General features: G+C 39.9%; 1 protein-coding gene across 1 annotated transcript in view; it reads left to right on the top strand.

The window, feature by feature from the left end:
- Nucleotides 1–24,796, top strand: part of LOC112125929 (dystrophin-like) — a 1,989,526-nt gene that overhangs the window by 786,723 nt on the left and 1,178,007 nt on the right. Inside the window, exons 16-17 of the mRNA XM_026648920.1 lie at nt 934–1,113; nt 14,805–14,980. Of these exons, the coding sequence (XP_026504705.1) occupies nt 934–1,113; nt 14,805–14,980 (356 nt within the window). The remainder of the gene's footprint in view (nt 1–933; nt 1,114–14,804; nt 14,981–24,796) is intronic.

Here is a 24,796-nt window from a genome sequence, read left to right as displayed (position 1 = left end):
AGAACCGGTATTCCTTTCCATTGGGTGTTTATATATTGTGGCTTATTTCAGTGAGTGCTAATATGTTTCAGGAAGGTATGTGAAGCCAGATTGTGAAATCCCTACTTGTGCTTACACTAGGATTAGTCCTTTTGAACTCAGTGGGAACACTCCTGGAATAGGGTACTATGTAACTGAGTAAGTATTTCAGAATTTGGTGCTGGTGAGTACGATGTGTGGGCAGTGACTCTGTTAGGGAGTAAAGTTCAGTAGAAATAGAACGAGTATAGATGCCTGTAAATTTTCCAGTTCAACATTTTTCCATCGGAACACGTCAGTTCATAGAAATGGAAAGATTCCATGGGAATGTGGCACATTTTGTTGAAATTTCTAATGGAGCTCAGGCAAGTTTCCATGGGAGCCTGAGAGTCCAGTAGGAGCATACATTGTTTAAAACATCCCTGCAGAAGGGAACGTTTCAGAGTGTCTGAAACAAAATACAGCAGTATTTCACTTCCATGAAAAAATTCAAGGTTTTGGCTTTTTGTCTTGGGTGAGGATGAAATGTTTTCCAAAACCTCATTTCGGGGGGGAGGAAATGAAATTATTTCCTGGCCAGCTCTAATAATCAATGACACAAAGTATAGCAAAACTTTCAAAATACTATTTTCTAATTTTTATATTTGTTAACATTGATGCACTTTTAGGGTAGTTAAAGTCACACAGCCTTTGGTTTTGTGACTTATAACACCACCTGAGGCATGCTATGATGTTTTATTGCCTTGTAAACTATAACGTGTTCATTCCACTGTGTCAATATTACCAGCAACTTTTGTGATAACAAGAATCTTGAAAATAGGAATTTATATGAACTATTCTTATCCATATTCAATTCCATATGGATCTCTCCTGAGTTACCAGCATGTTGTCTGAATGATTTCTGTTTTTTAACAGATCTTAAAAGGAGATCTAGAAATGAAGAGACAAACAATGGGTAAGCTGAGCTCACTCATGCAGGACCTCCTGTCAGCAGTAAAGACTAAAGCAGTGGCTCAAAAGCTGGAAGGTCGGCTGGAAAACTTTGCCCAACGTTGGGATAGGCTTGTGCAGAAGCTGGAGAGCAATTCTAAGCAGGTTTGTCATAACCGTCATTCTATCAGCTGATCACAGTGAAATGCCTTGTCAGTCAAATGTCTGAAGTAGATTTGCTGCTATTTGTCAGACTCTTTAAAATCTTTTCACTCTGCCTTCTTAGTCAGGGTTTAGTTTTTTAGGCCAAAGTTATATCACCATAATTTACAGTATTTCCTGAAAGTCAGAACATGTAAATGATTTCAGACCAAGGGGGGGGAAAGAGTATTCCAAATTTGAGAGGTCCTCACAGAGAATACACTGCCAGCAACAACCCTCTCTGTTAATCTAAGAAGTTTCAAGTCAGGTGCCCCACTGATTTCAATCTGTGGCAGCAGCACACAAGGAGAAATATGCTTCCTAATGCAGGCAGGTTTCAAGCCACATAGAGCTTTATAAATTAAAGCCAACACCTGGAAATCCACCTGGAAACCAAAAGGTCAATGTAGATCATGGCACACTAGTATCATATGCTCATAGTATCTTGATACATCACTGTGCATTCCACATGATGATTTATGAAAAGATTTAAGGTAGCCCTATGTAGAACACATTGTAAAAATCAGCAAAGCCACCAATCACAGTAGCAAGGTCCATATCAGAGAGAGAAACTGCAACCTCCTGTCCAAGTACAGATGTTAAAAAAAAGCCACATTATTCCCGTCTCCTCTGTGATCATTGAAAAGCAAGTGTGGATTTAACATTTTAAAATTGTGACCTCAAATGGTAAGTGGCAGAAAACACCTTCGATTGACAGGGATGACATAATTTTGCACAAGTTTTCCAGTTGTTTTCTTTGATCTACCATCATCTCAGTCTTGACTGGACTGAGCCTCAGCTAATTTCCTCTTATCCATCTCTTTGTCATATACCAGCACTGAGCAAGATACCTTATACCCGCAGCTAGGATGGCAGGAAGGAGATACAGAAGTGGGAGTCAGATTCCTTCAAATAATATTGTATGGCCCAAATACATATATTAATTTCCTCTTGTTTCTATACTTGTGTTGACCACATTTCTGCTGTATCTGATTAGCTTCTCTTTACCACAAGCCCTCTCATGATAGCTGTATAATACTGCTGCTTACCACCAACCCACCCATTTCTGGTGTTGCCGTTAATAAATATCATAACTAATTAATTCAATCCATAGAGCCACTTAACAATTAACATGAATGCTCCTATTCACTAGAACTAAATGGAAATTGGCATTTCTGTTCTGTGGAAAAGTCCAAAATTACAATTTTATTTTGTTCCGAATTGAGGAGAGAAGCTGAAATTTCAAAAATATATTAAATACAATATATATTCATATCATATATATATATAAAAATAAAAAATAAACATGATTTAGAATATTAAAAGTTTTAATATAATATAAACATTGAAACAAACGGAATCAAAACCATACAGTTAAAAGAAATATTTTTCCTTATCAAAACAAAATGTTTCAATGATTTACTTTTTTTCCCATTGAAAATGCCATAAAAAATGGATACGTTATCACAAAATATTTTGATGAAATTGTTTTCCAGTGGAAAACTGTTTTGACAAAACTGTTTTGACTAGCTATATCACTTACATTTACTGAAATTGCCATTTTTTACTTATAAATGCATAGAACTGGCATATATTTAGAAATACTAATACAAATAAATACAAGTCTTTGATATCCTGGAACCAGGACTCCATCGTAATTCATAACAATTCAGTTGAGTGGAGGATATAAGTGTTTTAACTCGGGTTGTTGATTCATTGCAGTTAACTCATGCGATTAACTCAAAAAAATTAATCACGATTTAAAAAATTAATAGTTGTTAATTGCAGTTTTAATCACATAATTAAACAATAGAATACCAATTGAAATGTATTAAAAATTTGTGGATGGTTTTTCTACATTTTCAAATATATTGATTTCTATTACAACACAGAATACAAAGTGTACAGTGCTCACTTTATATTATTATTTTGATTCTAAATATTTGCACAGTAAAAATGATAAAGAAAAGAAATAGTATCTTTTAAAGCACCTCAAAGAAGTACTGTAGTGCAATCTGTTAATCATGAAAGTGCAACTTACAAATGTAGATTTTTTGTTACATAATTGCATTATAAACAAAATAATGCAAAAATTGAGAGCCAACAAGGCCACTCAGTCCTACTTCTTGTATAGCCAATAGCTCAGACAAACAAGTTTGTTTAAATTTACCGGAGATAATGCTGCCCGCTTCTTATTTACAGTGTCATGGGAGTGCAGACCTGCTGCTGGAGTTTTTACAACCTGGTGATCTAGACCTGCTCAGCCTATGTACCCTTCAACTTGCACAATGGTTGCTAGCACCATTTCAGTTCCAATGTTGCTAACATTGGTATAACTGCACTGTAGATGACCTGTTGGTTTCTCACGCCATTTTCAGCACTGTCAATAAACATCCTGTGAGCAGGTCTAAATGACTCTATGCTGAAAATGCAATGATAAACAAATGGGCCAGGTACACTAGTGTTCCCAAATTTGTTAACATTAAGATTGTTAATCTAAGCAGAATTTAGGTTAGCAGTGATGAGAAGCTTTTCCAAAAATGTGCCTAGTTTGGACCTCCAGGGACAGTAAAACACATGTAGGTTACATAATTAAAAGGATTAAATGACAGGCAGGGAGGTCATGTAGAAATCTGAAAGTTGAGACAATTAAGAAAATAAATGAAATAAAAAAGTAATACTGAAATCTATGGAAGAAGAAAGCTAATGTTAGCTACTGCAGGTTTGTTCCTTCCAGGACTGCAGTGGGTATAGCTTACAGGAGGAAATTCTCTGCCTCCTAATGATTAAAAAGAGCATAATAATAAAATCAGATAAGTTAAACTTCCTGCAATGATCTGGAACACCTGTGATCAACAGCATCCTTCCTTCAATCTAAAATCCATGAGTCGTTTATTTTGCCTGGCTCTTGTGTTGCTACTAAATTAGTTGAAGTAGACAAAATTCATTTAGGGGAGGAGTAGAGAGAAGAGCAAGGTGAGGGGATGGAAGTCATAATCGCATGCAATTGCTAGTCCTCAGTTTGGCAACTTGAGTTAAAATAATCATTTCTGCTCCACAGAGTAGATAATTATAGAAGCTGAGGATTGGATTTACTACTTGTATATTTACATTGGGCTCCAACCTATAGTCTTTATCCAGACAAAAATCCTGTGACAGTTTAGCATTGAAGAGACAGCCTTGAGTTTGGAGCTGTGTTGGGGTACATGACCTCAATAAGGAACTGCAGGAGGTAGGGAGTCTCAGGCTCAAGGTTTCCTGAAGCTACCAGGGAACACATCCTCTGGGGTGTAACAAGCACTTCCCTTCAGCTTGGCCTGCTTTCCTGGTCAGTACATGATGAGTGCACACGAGGGCCTGGTCTTGTCTCTTTAATGGGTGGCTAGGGCTGCTAGTTGTGCTAGCCAGGACCTGAGTAGCCTTTATGCTCAGGGGATCTCAAGGCCACAGTTGTGTGTGGCCCTGAATGGGATCCCTCCATCCACTAGAGAAATGCATAAGTGTACTGCCTCCATCCACTAGCAAAATACATAAGTGTATGCAAACTTCTTAAACTCATTCTACTTTCATAAATGCCGGTTGTTAAATTTCAATAATAATTGATATCCTGATCTCTGAGATCTTACAACATATCCACACAGTTATAACTTTCCTCAGCTCTTTTACCTTTCATAATATCCCTTATGTATCATAGTTAATAAGTGTTGAACTACAAATCTAACTTAGATAAATAAAATTCTTATTAAAATATGAGGAACTAGGCATTAAAATTACATGCACTGTACTCCATACTTCTAGAGAGTAATAGATCCTTAGAATGACCATTTAGTAATCACAAACTATAGGTCCTGCAAACTAAAATGAAAATCAGCACCCTAGTTGCTCCACTGAAAACTGCAGTGGTAAACTGCAATAAATACATTTTTCATAAATAGTTTTTTTTTCTTTTCCCAAAACACAAGTACTGAAACAACCCTAAAATATTGGTTACTTTACACATTGTGACAAAGTTCCTCCTCTATCTTGGTGGGTCCTGCACTTATTGGCGGATTTTCTTGCCTCAGAGATTCACCATGTGGGTTGGGAAACAGCCCAGAGACCTTCCCCTCTGGAAGAACCCACAGTCCAGGTCAATTGGGAGGTTTGGGGGGAACCCGGGCCCACCCTCTACTCCGGGTTCCAGCCCAGGGCCCTGTGGACTGCAACTGTCTATAGTGCCTCCTGTAACAGCTGCATGACCACTACAACTCCCTGGGCTACTTCCCCATGGCCTCCTCCAAACACCTTCCTTATTCTCACCACAGGACCTTCCTCCTGGTGTCTGATAACACTTGTGCTCCTCAGTCCTCCAGCAGCACACCCACACCCTCACCCTCACCCTCTCAGCTCCTTGCGCCTCTTGCTCCCAGCTCCTCACACTCACACCACAAACTGAAGTGAGCTCCTTTTAAAACCCAGGTGTCCTGATTAGCCTGCCTTAATTGATTCTAGCAGCTTCTTCTTAATTGGCTCCAGGTGTCCTAATTAGCCTGCCTGCCTTAACTGGTTCTAGCAGGTTCCTGATTACTCTAATGCAGCCCCTGCTCTGGTCACTCAGGGAACAGAAAACTACTCATCCAGTGACCAGTATATTTGTCCTCTACCAGACTCCTGTACCCCACTGGTCTGGGTCTGTCACAACATGCATTTAAGACACACAGGCCAAACTGTCAAAACCTCACCCACAATATTTACAAAACCAAGTGCTGTGCACACCATTTTTGTAGGCATAATTTGGAGCTTATTGTCAGGCTACACCGAAAGAAGGACAGGAAACATTTGATATGGTTTTAATCAGGCCACAACTTTATTATTAGATAAAAGTGTACAGTACAGGTAAATCCATGATCATTCAATAACTATCTGGGGGTTTCTGCCAGTCCCCCCCCCCCCTTTTTCCATCCATGTGCCCCAGCCAACCCATTGCTGGGACCTTGCCATCTACCCCCACATACACTTGTTGGAGGGTTAAGGTGGGCTATAAGAAAGGGGGGTTGACTCCCTGCCATACCATTCAACCCCCCACTCCTATGCTGCTCCTTTAACCAACACCTCCTTTTTAAGTCCTTTACTAGGCCATTTATCTGGTCACTGTATCCCTTCCCTATGGAGTACCTGCACTAGACATCCACCCCACACTTACATAATCAGTTGTGACATACAGCCTAACTCCCTTCATGCCACATGTCAACAAAGCCCTCCCTGAATCTGCTGTGGGGAAGGTGAACTAGGCCAATCTGGTGTTGCTGGAAAAATTCCTTCCTAGCCCCCCTAAAAAGGAGCTAGAGAAATGCCCACAGCAGGTCTTGACTAAATCTGGTATTTTACCACCTAAAGGGGAGGGAGGGTGGGTGCTGCCTCAGCCTACTCCATGTAAAAGGGGGCTTCACCGCACCGGACTGCCCTTTTAAACCTTTCCACCCATCCAATTCCCAGGAATGAGTTTTTGTCACCATGCTGGCCCTTTGTCCCCTTTTGCATCAGTTTGACCTCTTTCCCCTCCTTCCATAAAGCACTGTTCCCTTCATTTGTCCAGCCAGCCAATTTCCCCCCAGCTTAAAGGTGTGCTGCAATCATTTTGAAATTTTGGTTCTTTATTTTTAGTTTAAAAGGTGATGGTGGTCTCCTCTTCTCTTAACACTCCAATCCATCCACCCCTCCTGTCTGCCCTATAGACATTGATACTTTCATGTTTACAGGAATTAAAAACATGGTGGACTTAATTTAGTCATCTATTCTGTAAGATCATGAATGGATAATACTTCCTCCCCCCCCTCAAAAAAATGGGCCTGATCTTGCAAGCCTGCAACATGCGGAAGTCCAGTTTACTTCAGTGGAATTTCTGTGAGCTGAGGGCATGCAGGATCAGGAGCAATAAGAAGTAAATATTAAGAAAAGATGCATGATTTTTGTGTCATCTTCATTCAGCAACTACCACAACTGCAACTGGTAGCTGTTGATTGTTCTTAAAAGAAGGCACCCAGGATAAAATTTTCAAAAGCGCCTCTATACCTAAATCACTTGTCAAATGGGACTCGGACTGCTGAGTCACTTAGATACTTCTGTAACTTTTACCCACAGTGTAATTACCGTGTGTTCACACTCATTACAGTGCACACAAATCTAGTGCTGGGTATGATGAATTCAAGTAGTGTCTTCGTAAAATTCATTTCCCTGTTTAGCCAACAAGAAAACTACTGGTGAAGGTTTATGTTCTTAAAAAAGAAAATAGGACCATTAGCTGAGAGTTTGTAATCTGTTTAATCACAAGATGGGTGTTAGGCAGCTCAGTATAGTCTTCTCCATGTTGAAAGTTAATGAGAAAGTATGTCCTGTTGTTGACTGAAGCTTTATGCAATTACTTCAATATTGACTACAACAGAACTTTATTTCTTTGGGGGGAAAAAACCTTATGCTTATAGTGGATGAATGATGATAATTTTTATATATTTGCTACTTGCCACAGTGTGAGATGTGCTCAATAAAAATTAACATCTTAACAGAATAATAAATTAATTGAGGGGAAAAAACAGTTAGTTTAAAGTCAATGATGCACAGTAAGACACCCAAAAGTCAGGTGATGTGAAAGTTCAAGTTGACTGCACAACCTTACTTACAAACTTCTTCCATCTTCTGTGTATGTGTACTAATGCAGCCTAATTACAAGGTCACATAATGTTTCACAAGAGAACACAGTACAATGTAATGCATTGTTAGGGTGACCAGACAGCGAGTGTGAAAAATCGAGATGGGGGTGCAGGGTAATAGGAGCCTATATAAGAAAAAGACCCAAAAATCGGGACTGTCCCTATAAAATCGGGACATCTGGTCACCCTATGCATTGTTTTCTGTTCACATGTGGATCTGAGACAACTTGTGGTCCCTTAAAGTCTGTGAGCTGTAAACTCAGGCTTATGATGCCCGGATAACTTCAGCCAAACCCCCCCCCCCGGCCCCTCGCAACAAAAAGAAAAGAAAAACACCAAACGCATTTGTAGGAACAATATGGAAACTGGCATAGAGCAGGAAGCAGGGCCGGCTCCAGGCACCAGCAGAGGAAGCACATACCTGGGGCGGCATTCCGTCCATTCTTGATTTTTTTGTTACATAATTGCATTAAAAAGAAAATAATGTAAAACTTTAGAGCCTATAAGGCCTTTTTTTTTTTTTTTTTTTTTTTTTTACTTGGGGCAGCAAAAATGGTACAGCCGGCCCTGGCAGGAAGAGTGCATGTGAAGAGCTGAAAATTGCTCAAGGAGTGATCGGGCTCAGATTTTGATGAAGCTCTTCCCAATTCAGGATAAGTGTGACTAATTATCTTCAATGTATGCGTCATTTATAGATGCCACATGATCGATAACAATGTAGTTAAACATGAAGTCAAGTTTGAAGAAAATCAGTTTGTGTGTTTCAAAGTTCGGCGCATTTAAAATCAGCAAGTCATGGGACAAATTTCACTTTTAAATAGACTCAGACCTTAAAGCCTGCTGTCATTCTAAATATGCAGGTTTTTCAACTTAAGACAAACTCAATTTGTTGATTTTAAAGTTTCAGAACTGTTGTCTTGACATTGCTTTATTTTTTTGAGTCTCAGTGAGAGCTACAAAACAAGTCACATTTGAAGACAATTGGCTCAGAAGTTATAAAGTCAATAAAGAAGTTCTGAAAAATGAGTATTTAACTAGATTATACATGCAAGTGCACTGTATTTCTTGTATAGTCATAGTCTGTGATAAAGCAAGGTATTCATATGGACAGACCCTTGCACCTGCACAGAGCCCTATTAACTCCGATTGGTCTTGCCCCATGGATTAGCCTGCAGGATTGGGGCCTTCATGAGAAATATACGTACTTGCTCATGAGAAATATACTGTACTTGCTCAGTAGCCATTTTCAAATATTTATAACTTTCCAAACTGTTTTTCAAACTAATCAAGGACAATAGTCTTCACTGAGGGCTATAATCATGCAAGTTTCAAACTTCAGTTATTTCTGCTGTAGCTCTGCCTAAATTAGTGACACTACTTAAGCTACTTCCCCTCAGCCATTTTTTTTTAAATTTGAAGAAAAAAAAACAAAAAAAAAACACCTGTCCTCCCAACCATTCCTTAAACATATTCATGCTTTTGGTTAGAGACGAAATTACAGCTCCAACAGTGAAGGGAGGTTACAAGTATACCATAGCGGAATAGTAGCATTAAAGTTATTCTACAATACAAAAACAAACATGGTACTAAAGTCCCAAAATATTACACTTGTACGCGCATGCACGCACACACAGTGTATGCTTCCATAAGAATGAAGTGGGGATTTGATATTTTCCTATTCAGAAAGAAGGTGCACCTTTACTTTGCATACATTTTTAAGATAGGCCCACAGATACTATTCTGGTAGAGTGGGTTTGGTTTTGAACACTTCTTTCTGTAATGTGTCATCCAACTCTTCCACACAGCTCTGACTGTGTAACAATGGGTTAAAAGTCCGAGCCATAATTCCTCTTCTCAGTTTGACATCTGTACTTCGGGGGTTTAGAAAGATGAAGAAGCTGTGCAGCATTTGTTTGGGACACCCTTGAATTAGTCATGGAGCAAACCACTTCAGTGATGACATAACAGTTATTCCTCTGGGGAAGAATATAAGGGCTTGTCTACACCCAGCCGCTAGTTCGGCGGCTGGGGATCGAAGTTCCGAGTTCGATTTATCGCGTCTGGTCTGGACGCGATAAATCGAACCAGGAAGTGATCCCCGTCGACTGCGGTACTCCAGCTATACGAGAGGAGTACCGCGGAGTCGACGGGGAGCCTGACTGCCGCGTGTGGACCGCGTCTGAACCGCGGTAAGTTCGAAGTAAGGTATGTCGAATTCAGCTACGTTATTCACGTAGCTGAATTTGCGTACCTTACTTCGACTTGGGGGGTAAGTGTAGACCAAGCCTTAGAGTCATTTGTTGGTATGTAAGTAGAGTTACTGAAAGTTCTTATCTGATTGAGAGTAGTAATATAGAAATGTATCTATCTAATCTTTCTGAACTTCAACACTGGCATCAAAATGGTTCTAGATATAGTTCCAGCTTCCCTAACCCCCCACCATCTCAGTAATTGGACAATTATGAGCTCCAAATTAATAGTTCAGTTTTCTTTCGAAGCGCGTTTCACCTCTGTTTTTGTTGGTTAAGCACATAAATACTTTTCACTGTTTGAAGATGTAAATCATCACACCCCACAGCATTTTATGCATTGTGATTTGACATTTGTGAACATATGGTAATTACACTGCGTGCTTTGTTTAAAGAAGTTTCCAACCAGCAGCTGAAACTGTTAATACTGTACAATTGGTTACAGGCTGGGGAAATATTTAGTAGAATACAAGTATTGGAGGGGTAGCCGTGTTAGTCTGAATCTGTAAAAAGCAACAGGACACCCTCTGTTGCTTTTTAGTAGAATACAGTTATGCTTTCTTCTATGTCTTGCATTTTATTCACTGTAAGCTGTGTCCTGCAATTGATCTACGAGTGCAACTATGACAGGATATGGCCTTAAGTTGTCAGAAACATCCTGATATCGATTTTGGGGTAAAACTTTCACCGAGTTTAGTAAGTGTGTTGCGTGTAGAGTGATGGCAGGGTACAGTCCCAAATGAACATGAGGACTAAACAATGATTTTGGGTGCTTTCAAATTACAGTCTTAAAATAACATGTGATCCTCTCATCTTTTCATCTGCAAACTTTATAAAACCCGAGATAGCAGAGGTTTGATCTGAAATAAATAAATTCAGAGCTGTGCAAGTTCATTTAAAAAAAAAAAGTGTTAGTTTTTATAAGGCAGTATTTCATTTTAACTTGCTGCTTTATCATTGCTGTGATCTACTGTGTCATATTTGAGCACACTAAAGCCATGGCATGTAACCTAGGAGCCCAAGAGAGATGCAATTTAAAAATATGTATTATATACTTTGGAAGCCATTTAATAAGTAAAATAAAAGGCTTGTCTTAAATATATACTTCATAGTAGTTGTTCAGCACAGATATTTGCCAGGTGATAGTGCCAATATACCACCAATTCCAATAAATATACCACACTCAAATACAGCTAAAAGGTCTCTGCTGCAATCTGTGCCAAATTCTTGGCACTCGCTTGAGTAAAGACCACAGAATTTTGACCCTTGTAACTAAAAGCCTCTGATTGCCAGATGCAGGGACTGGACGACAGGGATGGATTACTGAATGATTGCCCTGTTCTGTTCATTCCGTTTGAAGCATCTGGCATCGGCCACTGTTGGAAGCAAAGATACTAGGCTAGATGGACCATTGGTCTGATTCAGTATGGCCATTTTTATGTTAACTGTTAGTTAACAGAAAAAATACATTTAGGTTGGGGTTGCTGGAGGTTAAAGGCATGTAGTCCCCTTGCAGTTGTCATACTTATGCTAAATTATATACAGGAAGTAAAACAGATTACCTGATTCACAAATGGAATGGAATTCCCCTTTCTCTCCCCTCCTCTTCCCCCCTCCCCCCCATAGATTGGATAAATAACATCAGAATTTTCCCACTTCCTCAATGGAGGTGGGAGATTAGGCAGTTTTGGCAGGAATACTGCTTGTTTTTACTAATACTATTTTATAAAAAGAGGCTGACTGGTAACACGTGTATGTCCCCTTCCTTATTACTCTATTCCCTCCACAGGGAAAGACAGTGGGGTGGGGCAAAGGAAAGAGAGAGTCTGATATGCCATATCTCTATAACTGATGGGAACACCAATATGCCAATAATTGGGATAGGAACATACTCTTCTTTAATTGGGATCTTCAGGGAGTTTTGTGCAATATATAACAAATTACTATACATTTATATAGCATCATAACTTTTGGGAGATTGAGACATAGATCCCTGCCCCTAGGAATAGGAGAACACAGATAGATACCAAGGTGATGAACATGGCTTAAAAACCTAGATCTTCATGCACCAATTGTACTTTGGCCATCTTGCCAGACCTTATTTTTATATTCTGCTCCAGCTTCTTGAACCATCAGCTGGTCACTGAAGCTGGAACTAGAAGAAAGCCAACTCCCTGACAAATCAGCTAGCAGGAACAAGGAAGAAAAGTGCCTTCTTTGCTTGATTGAGGGACTGGGCAGCACATTTCCCTGCTTCAGTGAGAAGCTGTATAATGGCATGAAGTGATTTTAATGTAGATGGAATATATGGGCCCAAAGAGTCAATGGTGTTAATGTGACCCCCAAACTGTCCAATATGAAACAGTATTTGGGGTTTGGTATACAGAGAGCTCAGCCTGCTTAGTACCATGGCAATCACAGCATTAAAATTCCTTTTCACCTTTTATTAAAGATCTAGAAAACAGCTAAAGCATTGGAAATGTGAAGTATTAAGAAAGTCTTTCATTTTAACAGCATCCCTTGCTGTTCCCTTTCCTTTTAGCTGGAGAGAGTCTTTAGGAAGAAAGAAAGAGAGAAAAAACCCTGTCTGACAGTCTCTTAGGTGGGGAATGACTACCCTTTTGGGGAAAGGAGACGTTGTAAGTTGAGATGGGGTGGAGCTGCTGCGTCTGCTGTTGAAGTCTGACCCCATTTGCTAGAAAACGATACAAGGGCTTGTCTTCATGTACAACATGACAGCGGCACAGCTGCACTGGAGCTGTAGCATTGTTCTAGAGGTGGTAACTGTGCGGGCGGGACAAGCTCTCCCGTCGTCATAGCATTGTCTACATGGGGCGGGCAGTGGGGGTTAGGTCAGTATAACTAAGCCGCCCAGGGGATTGGATTTTTCACTCCCCTGAGCAACACAGTCATACCGATATAAGTCTGTATTGTAGACCTGGCCTAGGACAAATGCACACACAAGGGGAGAGACAAGAACAGCAAAAGTAGAAAATGCAGCTTCTGTCTCTGGCATTGACTTTCATTTGCAAAATCACCTCTAGAGAAACACAGGGCCCAGCACAGTCTTATCAGCCAGCCTGAGACCTGGCAAACTTGTACCAGCATCAGGTTGTTTAGGACAATGCTTTTAGCTACTTTTCTGGTCACAGGCTTACAGCAGTGTTGCAAAATATATCATTTTGGCCATCTAAACCAGACTATGATTAGATAGAAGGCAAAAGGAGAGGGAGAGAAAAGAAAAGAAATAAGGTGGGGAAGGAAAAGGACACATGAGTGGGGCAGGGTAACAGTCTTACTTCTCTGGTGGTGGTGGGATTCAGCCGCAGCCAGTGAAGGGGGTGATGTCATCAGGCCTGGTCTGGTCAGGACAGTCTCAGGATTAGGATGAAGAAGGTGAGGTGTCCCAGGAAACAGTGGGAGTGGCAACCATAATGGTGAAGCTTGCTCAGTCACCAGTTTTTCTCCCCAAAGTCTCTTATTTTAAGGTTCCCCTCATTATTTTATCCACCAATTAGGCCTAATTTCTGACACACCAATTCTGGGTCATTGATTTCCGGTCTCACACTGTTCTTACCAGGTGTAATCTTAACACAGTGCTTGAATTATAGATCTTTTTTTGTTGGAACTAATTCAGTCTTTCTATCTCTCTATTTTGTGTGTGTGTGTGTGTGTGCCCCCCCTCCTTTTCCCATCAACCTTTGTTATTATAGGTTACTGTGACATTTTAGAACTTACACTTATTTTTCACAGTTGAGCTTATCATTAGGGTAAATTTGTAGACCCAATTATTACAAGAATGGGTCCAAATATCAAGAGCTTAATCATTCCAAAAGCTATATAAACACACAAAACTCCTGTTGAAGTCACTGATAGGAAGACCTATCAGTGACCTTAAGTATCTCTGCATTACCTATCCAGCTGAAGTGGGCAGCATGTATTTCTAAACTAACTTGTTTGCATGTAGCTGTATTTCAGACCTGTGCAGCACTGGAATATATTGGCCAAAGAAAACATATTCAATAGATCAATATGCAGTTTTGTATTTGTAAATATTAGTGGGACTTATGAGCCCATTAATGTTAGATTTTAATTATGGAAACATATTCAGTCATATATTTACTCACATCACAGTAAATATTTCCAAGCTAAGATTTCTTGTAAATTAGTTAATGGCTCTTTGCCACAAATATGTTTTAATTGTCATGAATTAAATATCAATTTGAAAATGATGATAAGCAGTAAAATAAAATAAGAACGACAGGCAGTAAATCTTATCAAAGTCAAATAAAGACACCCCTGGTCAGTTCTCAAGAAATACATATTTAAAATGAAGAAATAGAAAAAAATAGAAAAAAGCCTGTTTCACGAGAAAAATTACAGAAATATGATATATTTCTGTAGTTTTTCTCATGAAACAGGCTTTAGCTTTTTCTCCTTTTTCTCCTTTGTTCATTTGACATGATTTATAAAGCATCAATAAATACATTCTACTTAGGATTCCTTCTGATTTTGATATTGACTTTCCTAGATGTCTTCTTCGCATAGCATGAGTCAGATAAAACAATTTGGTTTGAGTTCAATACAGTGTTGTTTTGTTCTGAAGGTCAACCCGGGATCAGACAGGAGCAGTTTCTCATTATTTCCTATTGGCACTCCAAACAGTCTTTATTGAAGTCTTTCAAGCAATGTGTGACCTCTGTTTCAATACGTCTCACAGATTTCACAGGCTGTCACCGCCGCTCAGACATCACTAACACAGACAACTGTAATGGAAACTGTAACTATGGTGACCACCAGAGAACAAATCCTGGTTAAGCATGCTAAAGAAGAACTCCCACCACCTCCACCACACAAGAAGAGACAGATTCTAGTGGATTCAGAAATTAGGAAGAGGTGAGAAGTACTAAAGGGTTGGGGAAGTTCAGTGATAAAGTTTGGATAAGACTACAAAGATTAACTATTGTCATTTGAATGTTTGCATAATTTGGGGCAGGGGGTTTCTGTGGAAAAAAAAAATCAGTATGCCAGTAATATTGTAATTAATTAGTACCTTTGTTTTTATCAGGCTGATTATGGAGTAGTTTGTACAAGTGGTTCCAATAAATTACTATGATATAGTACTGAATATTTAATAGGTATTATGCTAATATTAAAGTAATATTATTTTGTTAAGTCAAAGAACCACCACAGGTGATAATTTGTAGTACAAGCATGACATTTTCTATACTTAGTATTGTTCTGTTCTGAAAAGAGTCCTTAGAAATGGCATTGTGGCATTCCACATCAATTGTGGCTAAAAACTTTGAGAGAAAAAATCCTTTAGTTTTAAAAATAAACAAACAAAAAACATTCTACGTTCTAGTCCTGCAAACTCCATGTGGAATCTGAAAATCAGGTTTTATTCTTTCTGGCTTGTGCATCATTGTTAGTAATACAGGTCTACAAGCCAAGACGTTGCCCTCAGTCGCACCTATGCAATCTCATTGTCTTTAGGGTTTGTCCTGTGTATCCCAGGTGTAACTAAGGGCAAGTTTGGGCCCTTCAGTTGGAAGTAAGGGAACTTATCCAACACTCATTGAAATCAGTGGAAAAGTTCCCAATTACGTCAGTTGGCATTGGATCAGGCTTTGTGTGAACAATTGTGTAGATGATGAAAGTGAAGGAATAGACTTAACACTCTCATACTGTGTGTGCTCTGCAAACCTAAAACTTATTTTTGTCACAAAGATAAGCAGGTATAATTCTGAATTCTGCAGGAAATTCAGAGACTGTCCAGATACTCTAAGTCCACTAGGTTGCAAACCTATCTAAAGGTGCTCAGATATACAAAACTTCAAGATAGATTTATCTGCTGAATAAAAAGGTACCATTGTTGCAGTCACATTAATGTTCATTCTTGAAGAGAATGTTTATTCTGTTCCTTCTTTTGCAAAATGTTTTTCAGTACTATCAGATTTCTTCACTGAAATATTAAAATACATTTTTATGAAGATAAAATATACCTAAATATTTGTAATCTGTCTTGTTGTATTGAAACCATTGTGTCCTAATACATACATGCAAAAGCAAGGTTAATTAGAGAAAAACTTTCCTGTACTTTGTCATCTAGTACCTTCTGAAGATATTTGAAAGTTGTTCTTTTCATAGGTCCTAGATATCTATGAAATGACAAATGGAATGGTGATAGATGAGATGAATTAGTTTAGTTCAGGGGTTCTCAAACTTCATTGCACCACGACCCCCTTCTGACAACAAAAAATACTACAGGGCCCGAGGAGCGGGGACCGAAGCCTGAGCTCATCCAAGTCCGGCCACCCTGGCGGAGGAGGGGAGCCAAAGCCCTACGTCCTCAGGCCGGGGGACCAAAGCTGAAGCCCAGAGTCTTCAGCCCCAGGCAGGGGACCTGCAGCCTGAAATCTGCCACCCAGGGCTGAAGTCCTCGGGCTTGAGCTTTGGCACCGGGCCCCAGCAAGTCTAAGCCAGCCCTGACGACCCCATTAAAATGGGATTGCAACCCACAGTTTGAGAACCACTGGTTTAGTTTAATAATGGATCCTAACTTGTTAAAATCAAATGAGCAGTGCTGAAAAGGGCACTCTTTACTGAATCTCAAAGCTATTGCATCTGCTCTCTGAACCATTTGAAGACTATTTTCATGTGCTCATTATTATTATTAATAGTTTAGTAGTGACCAAACATCTTAATCAGCACAGAGGCCCCATTGTGTTAGATACTGTACAGACATATGAGAATCCCAGGAAATACTGGAATTATTTTAATTCTGAAATTGAGAAAACAAAGACTTTTTAAAAATTGCCTTCATTTCCGGGTGGGGGGTGGGGGGGGTTGTCTTGGACCTTTCTCTTTCTGTGTGTCTGACTCTGTTGTTTTTTTCCCCCCAAACTAAATGGTTAAGGAGTTCTCAATCTCAGTGTGAAGTAAGAGGACGTCTGTTCTTACAGAGAACATCAGTTGGGCTAAACAGAGCACCAGTTACCAAGGGATACTTTCCCATCATAAATACTGCAGATCTCCAAGGTTATCTGGGCCTCTTTACTAATTTATAGCTATGAACCAAGGTTGCAAGCCATTAAGTACACCGTATTGGTCCATATTTTTCTTTCCTATTAGCATTCTCTTGACCTCTAATAGTGAGAGTTGAATTGATTGGGACATGCAGACTACATAGCTGAAGTCAGTGTTTGGGGAAATTATCCCAGAGCAGATAATTGTTCAATTGTTAAATGTTAGCTGGATTATAGCAACTGTTTATGTGTGGAAGCATCTGTTATTACACCAACTGAGAATTATAAAGGTGACTACTGCTTGTCAACGATGGCCTCTTAAACTAGCTAAAGTATTGAAGCTGGCAGGGATACATATTAAAATGATTAATATTTATAAAGAAAACAGGAAATGTTATCAAATTATGAACTGACAAACTGTGATATCTTGCAGGCATGTTGCCAGTTCTACAATAAACAATGTAATTTATTGATGTATTTTGACAATAATAAACTGGGATTGTTTTTTTCTTTTCTTTTTTTTTGTTGAGGGTGGGAGGGGAGTTGTCTGTATGTTGCCCTCTTAGCCATATCACTACAGTTAAACCTTTGAAAAACAAATTTGAGAAATTCTGTTCTATATGTTGTTTGTTTTGTTTTTTAAAAAGGAATATATAGGAGTCTAATATACAATCCTGGAGATATTCTGTATCTCTCATCTCAAATCACGCCCTAACATAATTTTAGATAAGCTAGAATGAATGCATTTCAGAATAAATGTACTGTGGTTTCTCATACATACCTGGGGCCTATGTCTTTTCCATTAGTAAATAGATGATTTTTTAATAATGATCTGGTAAGTTTGTGTCAACTCAAAACTAAAGCACTTTGCTCCTGCTGAGACAGAGTCCATGTTTATTAACCATGCATTGGTATTGTCTCTCTTGATAATTAATGGTAGAAAATATTATTGAGGTATGGAGGAGTGAAAACAGGAAATCTAGTATTCATTATTTTAATATCTTTAACATGATCTATATTGTTTTCAAACTTTTTTCTACATTGGTTTCTAGGTATATTTTTATGAATGGTAGTTATTGCTACATAGTCCCTGGACAAATATTATGTGGGTGCTCATTCAGCATAACTGTGCACTAATGGCCTTTTAGTGGATTACCTGTTTGACAAGGACCTGTGGTTGATGCATAGGAGACTTAGAACTAGCCAACTGATGTACAGAGAGGTTGATGGCCTGTGGTTGGGTTACCATGTGGGCGGAGGTTGTCCTCTGGCATTTCTAGTAGCACTGCCACTAACAGACCCTCTTCCCTTCCTTCCTTTATAATCCACAAGAGTGTGCCAGAGGAGGAGAACCAATCAGGAAGCAGCTTCGGAGAAAAAGTTGAGAAGACAGTCAGGGAAATGAGTTTCAGACAGAAAGAATAATGGTTACTCTTTTGTTTTGTCAAAAGATAATCAAGATTGTTTCCCACCAAAATCCTACAGTGTATCCTGATCGGCATTATTGATTGGTGAAATCCTGGCCCCACTGAAGTCAGTAGGATTTTTGCTGTTGAATTCCTGGTTGCAGTGAAGTCTAACCTGTGCCTACGTAGGGAATAAAATAAAAAGCATGCAAACTTCATTGCTAATAGAGTGTAAAAGCACACTGTACACTCTTATACAGTCCAGCTATAGTAAATGGGAAAGTGTGCTGTTATATGGCTTCAGCATACTGAACTGAAACTGCGTATAAATCTAATAGGGAAGAGAAGCCTCAAAAGGTTGGATGCTTATCCAAAATATATGAACTGATTGAGGACCAGGCTCCATTTCCATCCAAACCTACCTTGTATTGTCTTCTGGTGGGGAAGGACTGGTGGCCTGCTATCTGCTTCCATACTCCCTGATATCTTTGGTCAAACAGCTATTCTCTTGGATTCACCTTTGGGGTAGAGGATGATCAGTGACCACAGGAAACACATCTCATTTCTTTGTGTGTATTTTTCTTAGGAGTAGCCACCCACACACACAAGTGAACTGCAGCAGGGAGAAATAGCTCTTATCTGGGTCCCCAATTGCAGACTCTGATATCTTGGCACCTTAGTTTGGCCTTCCCCCAGCAGTGTGGGGCATCTTAGGTGCATCAGACCTTTTTCAGCTCCCTGGTCAATACCAAATGCTTCAGAAGAAGTTATAAGAGCCCTGTAGTAGACAGGTGTGGGCTATTCTGCTCCTCCCCTTCCCCTATTAGGTCTTACTCTGGTCTCTAATAGTTCGACTGGCTTAAACCCTGAAACATGAGGTTTAATATTCCTTCCAAAAAATCAAGTGTATGATGACTGGATATTCCTTATCCATATAAATGTTCAATCTCTAATTTAATCTTGCTAAAATGTCCAGTCCCTTTGACTTCCTGTGGCAATGAATTCTGCAATGAAAATCTGCAATTTGCCACCTTTTCATTTCATTGACTGTCCCCTTTGTTCTTATGCCATGAGTCGGGGAACCGACAAAGGTTCTTGATCTATCTCCTTTATACCATTCTATATATGTTTGCCAAATTTTCACAGGGGGTCATTTATTAAAAGAAAGAGCTAGAAAAGAGTCTTCAAGAGTTAGAGGTTTGTGTTTGGCTGAAAAAAGCAGCCAGACACTGAGTGCTTATTTGAAATTTCTGAAGGTGCATAACCATATTGTGTTACTCTCCTCCATTTGCCATACAATCGTGTTCCGTTTCCTTGGGTGGCATGTTCTTGGGAGTAGTACTTACCAGCCGACTCAGCCTCTCTTCTACTCTTCTAAAACTTTATAAAATATTGTTGGTTGCAAAAAACAAACAAACAAAAAAGTATATTTAAAATGAAGAATCAACCTGCATTGGTGAAAGAGTAGAGAGGATTGTGCTCTAGAGTTCCTTTCAATTTTTTTTTTTTTAATTTATATTGTTTTTAAAAGAGTAGAAGGTTTCTTTAAAAAAAAAAAATCATGAAGCTGCAGCTCAGGCTCTCCTTGCAGATGAGTTGAGTGCCTCTGTTTCAAGGAGGAAGAATGGGAAGCTTGGCTTCTCCATGAATACTGCATTTGTGAATTGTGGAGTTGGCTGTTCCTCTGATAGGAGATACTGGTGGTGGTGGTGGTGATAATAATATCTAACTTTAATATGCACTGTTCTGAAACCACTTTACAAAGGAGGTCAGTATCATTATCCCCATATGGGGCAACTGGAATGTGACAGAGTGGCAGCAGGACACTGGAAAAGCTGGGAATTGAATCCAGGTCTCCTGAATCCCAGTCTAGTGCTCTATCCATTATGCTATAAAAAAGTGTTCTGGGTAGCAGGCTGCAGTGTCTCTCCTTTATCCCCAGAAACCTACCGCTAGGTAAGTGGTGGAGGGCAGACACATTTGGAGAGAGGTGTGGGTGTCCTTTAACTTAATAATGTATAACCCAAGAATGATTTGGTTTCGATCCAGGGATGGGAAATGTTCTGTTGTGGGTGACAGGGAGATTCTTTAAAAAGAAATGACCTCTCCTTAGAAAAGCAAAACAGACAACTGGGGTCAAAAACGTACATTAAAAACAGTTAATAGAAATAATTGAGTATTGTCAGACAAAAACAAAGTAAATAGAATGATGCATTGCAGCATTTTAGTGGGAGGGCTGTCATTGACACATTCTGGAGTGTGCAGGTCAGGTGCATGATCCAAAAAGAATGTAAACTGTAAACAATATTTTACTCTCTTAAGGCTTTTAAAAGGCAAACCAGTTTTAGCTGCTAAACATTTCATTTATATGTATTTGTATTATTAATGTCCCTGAATAATGTGTAAAGAAGCCTTTCTTGTGCCACTTGGTAAATTACTTTGTACATTCTATGTAATATTCCCATGCAAAGTCTATTTGTCACAGTATTATTATGGATGTAATGACAAACTGTGAATATGAAGCAGACAATCTGTCCTTTGAGGAAAGGAAAGGCATGATAAAATAGGATAGTTGCTCCATCTAGTGTTTAATATTTAGTGAACGTTCGCAAAATCATATACGTTTATTCTTCATATAAACTAAGTTTTTATTTTAAATAAATGTTTTCATGATATATTAAAAGGGGTTATGCCAGACTTTGCTTTTCAGTTCATTCTCTTTGTATTTTCAGCAGTATCTAATTTTGGATTTTGTGTTGTAGAAAATAGAAATAACTGTTTTAAGAGGTTAATTTAGTTAACATATGTTGTTTCAAATAGGCCTTCACTGAGCTGCAAATTGTGTAAACCCTAGCTGTGTGCAGGTTGACAAGCACTTTATCTCCAGCTCTGTGGATTGTTTGACCCTTGTCCACTTGTGTATGATTTAGTGCTTGCTGTTCTCTATTATATAACCATACTTAACTAGTCTAAAATGGGAGGATTCAGGTGTCTGAAATTTTACTGGTGTTTTTGTGTGGGCAACGTTAATGAAGAGGAGCAAACAAAATCACATTTTGATGTAAACGTAGGGTGGCTTGCTGTAGACTAAGTCCAAGTACATATGTAAATCAATGGATGTGACATTAATACAGCTTGCTAGCACCTCACTTTTGCTGTCAATGGCTGAAGATATAAAGCAGCATAATTTTAATCCATGATGACTTCTGGCTGGTTGTCAGATTGATATCTCCCTCATCCTAAAATGGGTGACCTCAAGCACCAGTGGAAAGGAATGAAGAACAGGTCCTCTCAATATATGTGCCAATTCAGAGAGACGTCTATGAGTAGGTCTCTGATAAATGGGGTAAAGTGTACAAATGTAGTGGGGGAGCAAGAACTTAGAAATAGCAATTTGGCTGACACACTGAGGATTCAACCAAGGGCCTCCAGAGCTAAAAGCAAGAGCTTAAATAGTTTGATCTAAAGAGACAAAGCTCCCTAGTTGGGGACTATAAAAACTCATCCCCTTTATAGAGTGCTCCAGAGGGGGATCTGTAGCACTCACTTGCCTTTGGATTACACAGACTGTTACCAGATTTGCCTGTTACTTTGGGGTATACTCATTTATTAGGGTTACTCTTCTGGGTGGGGGGGGGTCTGTACTTCTGTCAATGTACTACTTGTGTTCTCATACGGAGCTCTACTTCTCCCTTCTGCAAGTTCCCTCCAAATGGAGCTATCCTGCAGGACGTAGGTTACCCAGGGCTGGGTTCTTCCAGCCCCAGAATCAGACAAACACACACATTAAAGAGAGCATCTGAGAGGACCGGGTTAATCACCAATCATAGAATATCAGGGTTGGAAGGGACGTCAGGAGGTCATCTAGTCCAACCCCCTACTCAAAGGGGGACCAATCCCCAATTTTTGCCCCAGATCCCTAAATGACTCCCTCAAGGATTGAACTCACAACCCTGGGTTTAGCAGTCCAATGCTCAAACCACTGAGCTATCCCTCCCCCCCGCTGACCCCTTATATGTCCCTGAACTCAGCAGGCTGGGTCGAGCAGCACTTCCATGCTGCCACCCTCATATGCCCCAGGTTCAGCACATCCCTATCCCCACTTTCATGTTACAATTGTTCTGGTAGTAATCCATTTGATGAGCAAACCCCACAGGATTTCTGGGTGCTGCAGGGATCTTTAGCTTAAGTACGAGGAGTGTTGCTGCAGAGAGAGAGAGAGAAGTAACCAGCTTAATCATGAAAGTTATTTATTGCCAGGTAATAACTACAAGAGGAGCCAAAAAACGAAACAGTTATAATATTAAATCTAACTTAAATTTGATTACAAAAGTCAGGTTTAGAAAACTATAACTGATCACACAAGTCAGGTTCAGAAGGCTATACCTAAACAGAGAGAGAGAGAGAGAGTTAGGTTCTCACCACTCCATGAAGCTTGAATCAATCAGGGTTCCCAAGTGGTGATGGTAGCTATGGGTCCGGAGTGCTGGAGACAGGCAGAGCCCCCAGCACGATCAGTCAGGAGAAGATGAAGTCGGAATGGAACTGATACAGATTTTGGATCCAGGCATCAGAGCACTTGAGCATGGGTAGGGTTTTTTGTAGCGAAAGAAGAGTGGTTCAAGGGAGAACACTAGGTTTGTTTGTGGGTAAACTTATGGCTCTTGGGAGTATACCAAAGTTGTTTTGTTCAGGCTAGAGAATAGGAACTGATCATTCCCTGGCTATGGGTGGTGTTCCTTCGAGGGAGCTCACAATGTAATTAGGCAGCTTCAGTTTTTTGGATACCAATAAAGGATTTATTACTCGAATTGGTCTGATAACTACTGAGCTGGGTGTGTGCAGGTGTGGGTTTATTAACATCTGGAGCAGAGATTCCCCATCATGCAGTGCTTTCCTGCTTTTCTGGTCCCAGAGTTCCATGCAGTTCTTGCTTTGGAATCTCTGTTCTCCACTCTGTATGCTAATGGGGATGCAACTGTCCTAACTTCGATGCAAATAAGGCTAGGGGAGTTTCCTTGATCCTGTCACTCTTGTCTGGAGGGGTTTAGGTGTGTCTTCCACTGCCTTTTCATTGCTTTGTGTAAATCTTTCTTCGGCTCGGCTTTGGTTCAAGCAGAGACTGGGGAGGGGGAAGGTCTTTTGTGAGTCAGACAGGCTGGGTACTGCGCCCTGGTTCCCTAAGAACACAGAGCTGCTAGGTAACAAGACACAATATTCAGTGATGCTGTATAGAAGTGCCCTTTCTACCCACACTACTTCTCTCTGAATTGTCACATATACACCTCTACCCCGATATAAGGCTGTCCTCAGGCGCCAAAAAATCTTACTGTATTATAGGTGAAACCGCGTTACATCGAACTTGCTTTGATCCACCGGAGTGCGCAGCCCCTCCCCAGGAGCGCTGCTTTACTGCGTTATATCCGAATTTGTATTATATTGGGTTGCATTATATCGGGTGTGATGGGTTGGATCACAGAAACCCCCTTGGGAGCTGCCACCTGATGTGCCAAGACTACCCCTTGCTTCTGTTTTCCCTGCCAGCTCAGGACTCCAGCCCCCTGTCTTGCTGAGTGAGACACTCCAGTCTGGCTCCAACACAGACCCAGGGTCTGAATCACTTGTCCCAAAGCTTCAAGTTTGCCTAAAAACAGCTCACAGGAGTGTGCTTATATTTAGCACTCAGATGCCCAACTCCCAATGGGGTCTAAACCCAGATAAATCCGTTTTACCCTGCATAAAGCTTATGCAGGGCAAACTCATAAATTGTTCGCCCTCTATAACACTGATAGAGAGATATGCACAGCTGTTTGCTCCCCCAGGTATTAATATATACTCTGAGTAAATTACTAAATAAAAAGTGATTTTATTAAATACAGACAGTAGCATTTAAGTAGTTCAAAGTAGTAAGAGTCAGAACAAAGTAAGTTACAAGCAAAATAAAATAAAATGTGCAAATCTATGCCTAATCAAACTAAATACAGATAATCTCACCCTCAGAGATCCTTCAGTAAGTTTTTCTCAGACTGGACACCTTCCAGGCCTGGGCACAATTCTTTCCCCTGGTACAGCTCTTGTTCCAGCTTAGGTGTTAGCTAGGGGCTTCTCCATGATGGCTCCTCTCCCTCTCTGTTCTCTTCCACCCTTTTATATATCTTTTGCATAAGGCGGGAACTCTTTGTCCCTCTGGGTTTTCACCCCCCCTCACTGGAAAAGCACCAGGTTAAAGATGGATTCCAGTTCAGGTGACATGATCACATGTCACTGCAAGACTTCAT

Source organism: Terrapene carolina, unplaced genomic scaffold, assembly GCF_002925995.2.
Source record: "Terrapene carolina triunguis isolate 2854851 unplaced genomic scaffold, T_m_triunguis-2.0 Scaffold22, whole genome shotgun sequence".
NCBI lineage: Eukaryota > Metazoa > Chordata > Testudines > Emydidae > Terrapene > Terrapene triunguis.
The sequence above is the reverse complement of the archived record's forward strand: the minus strand, read 5'-3'. Positions and strand labels throughout refer to the sequence as shown.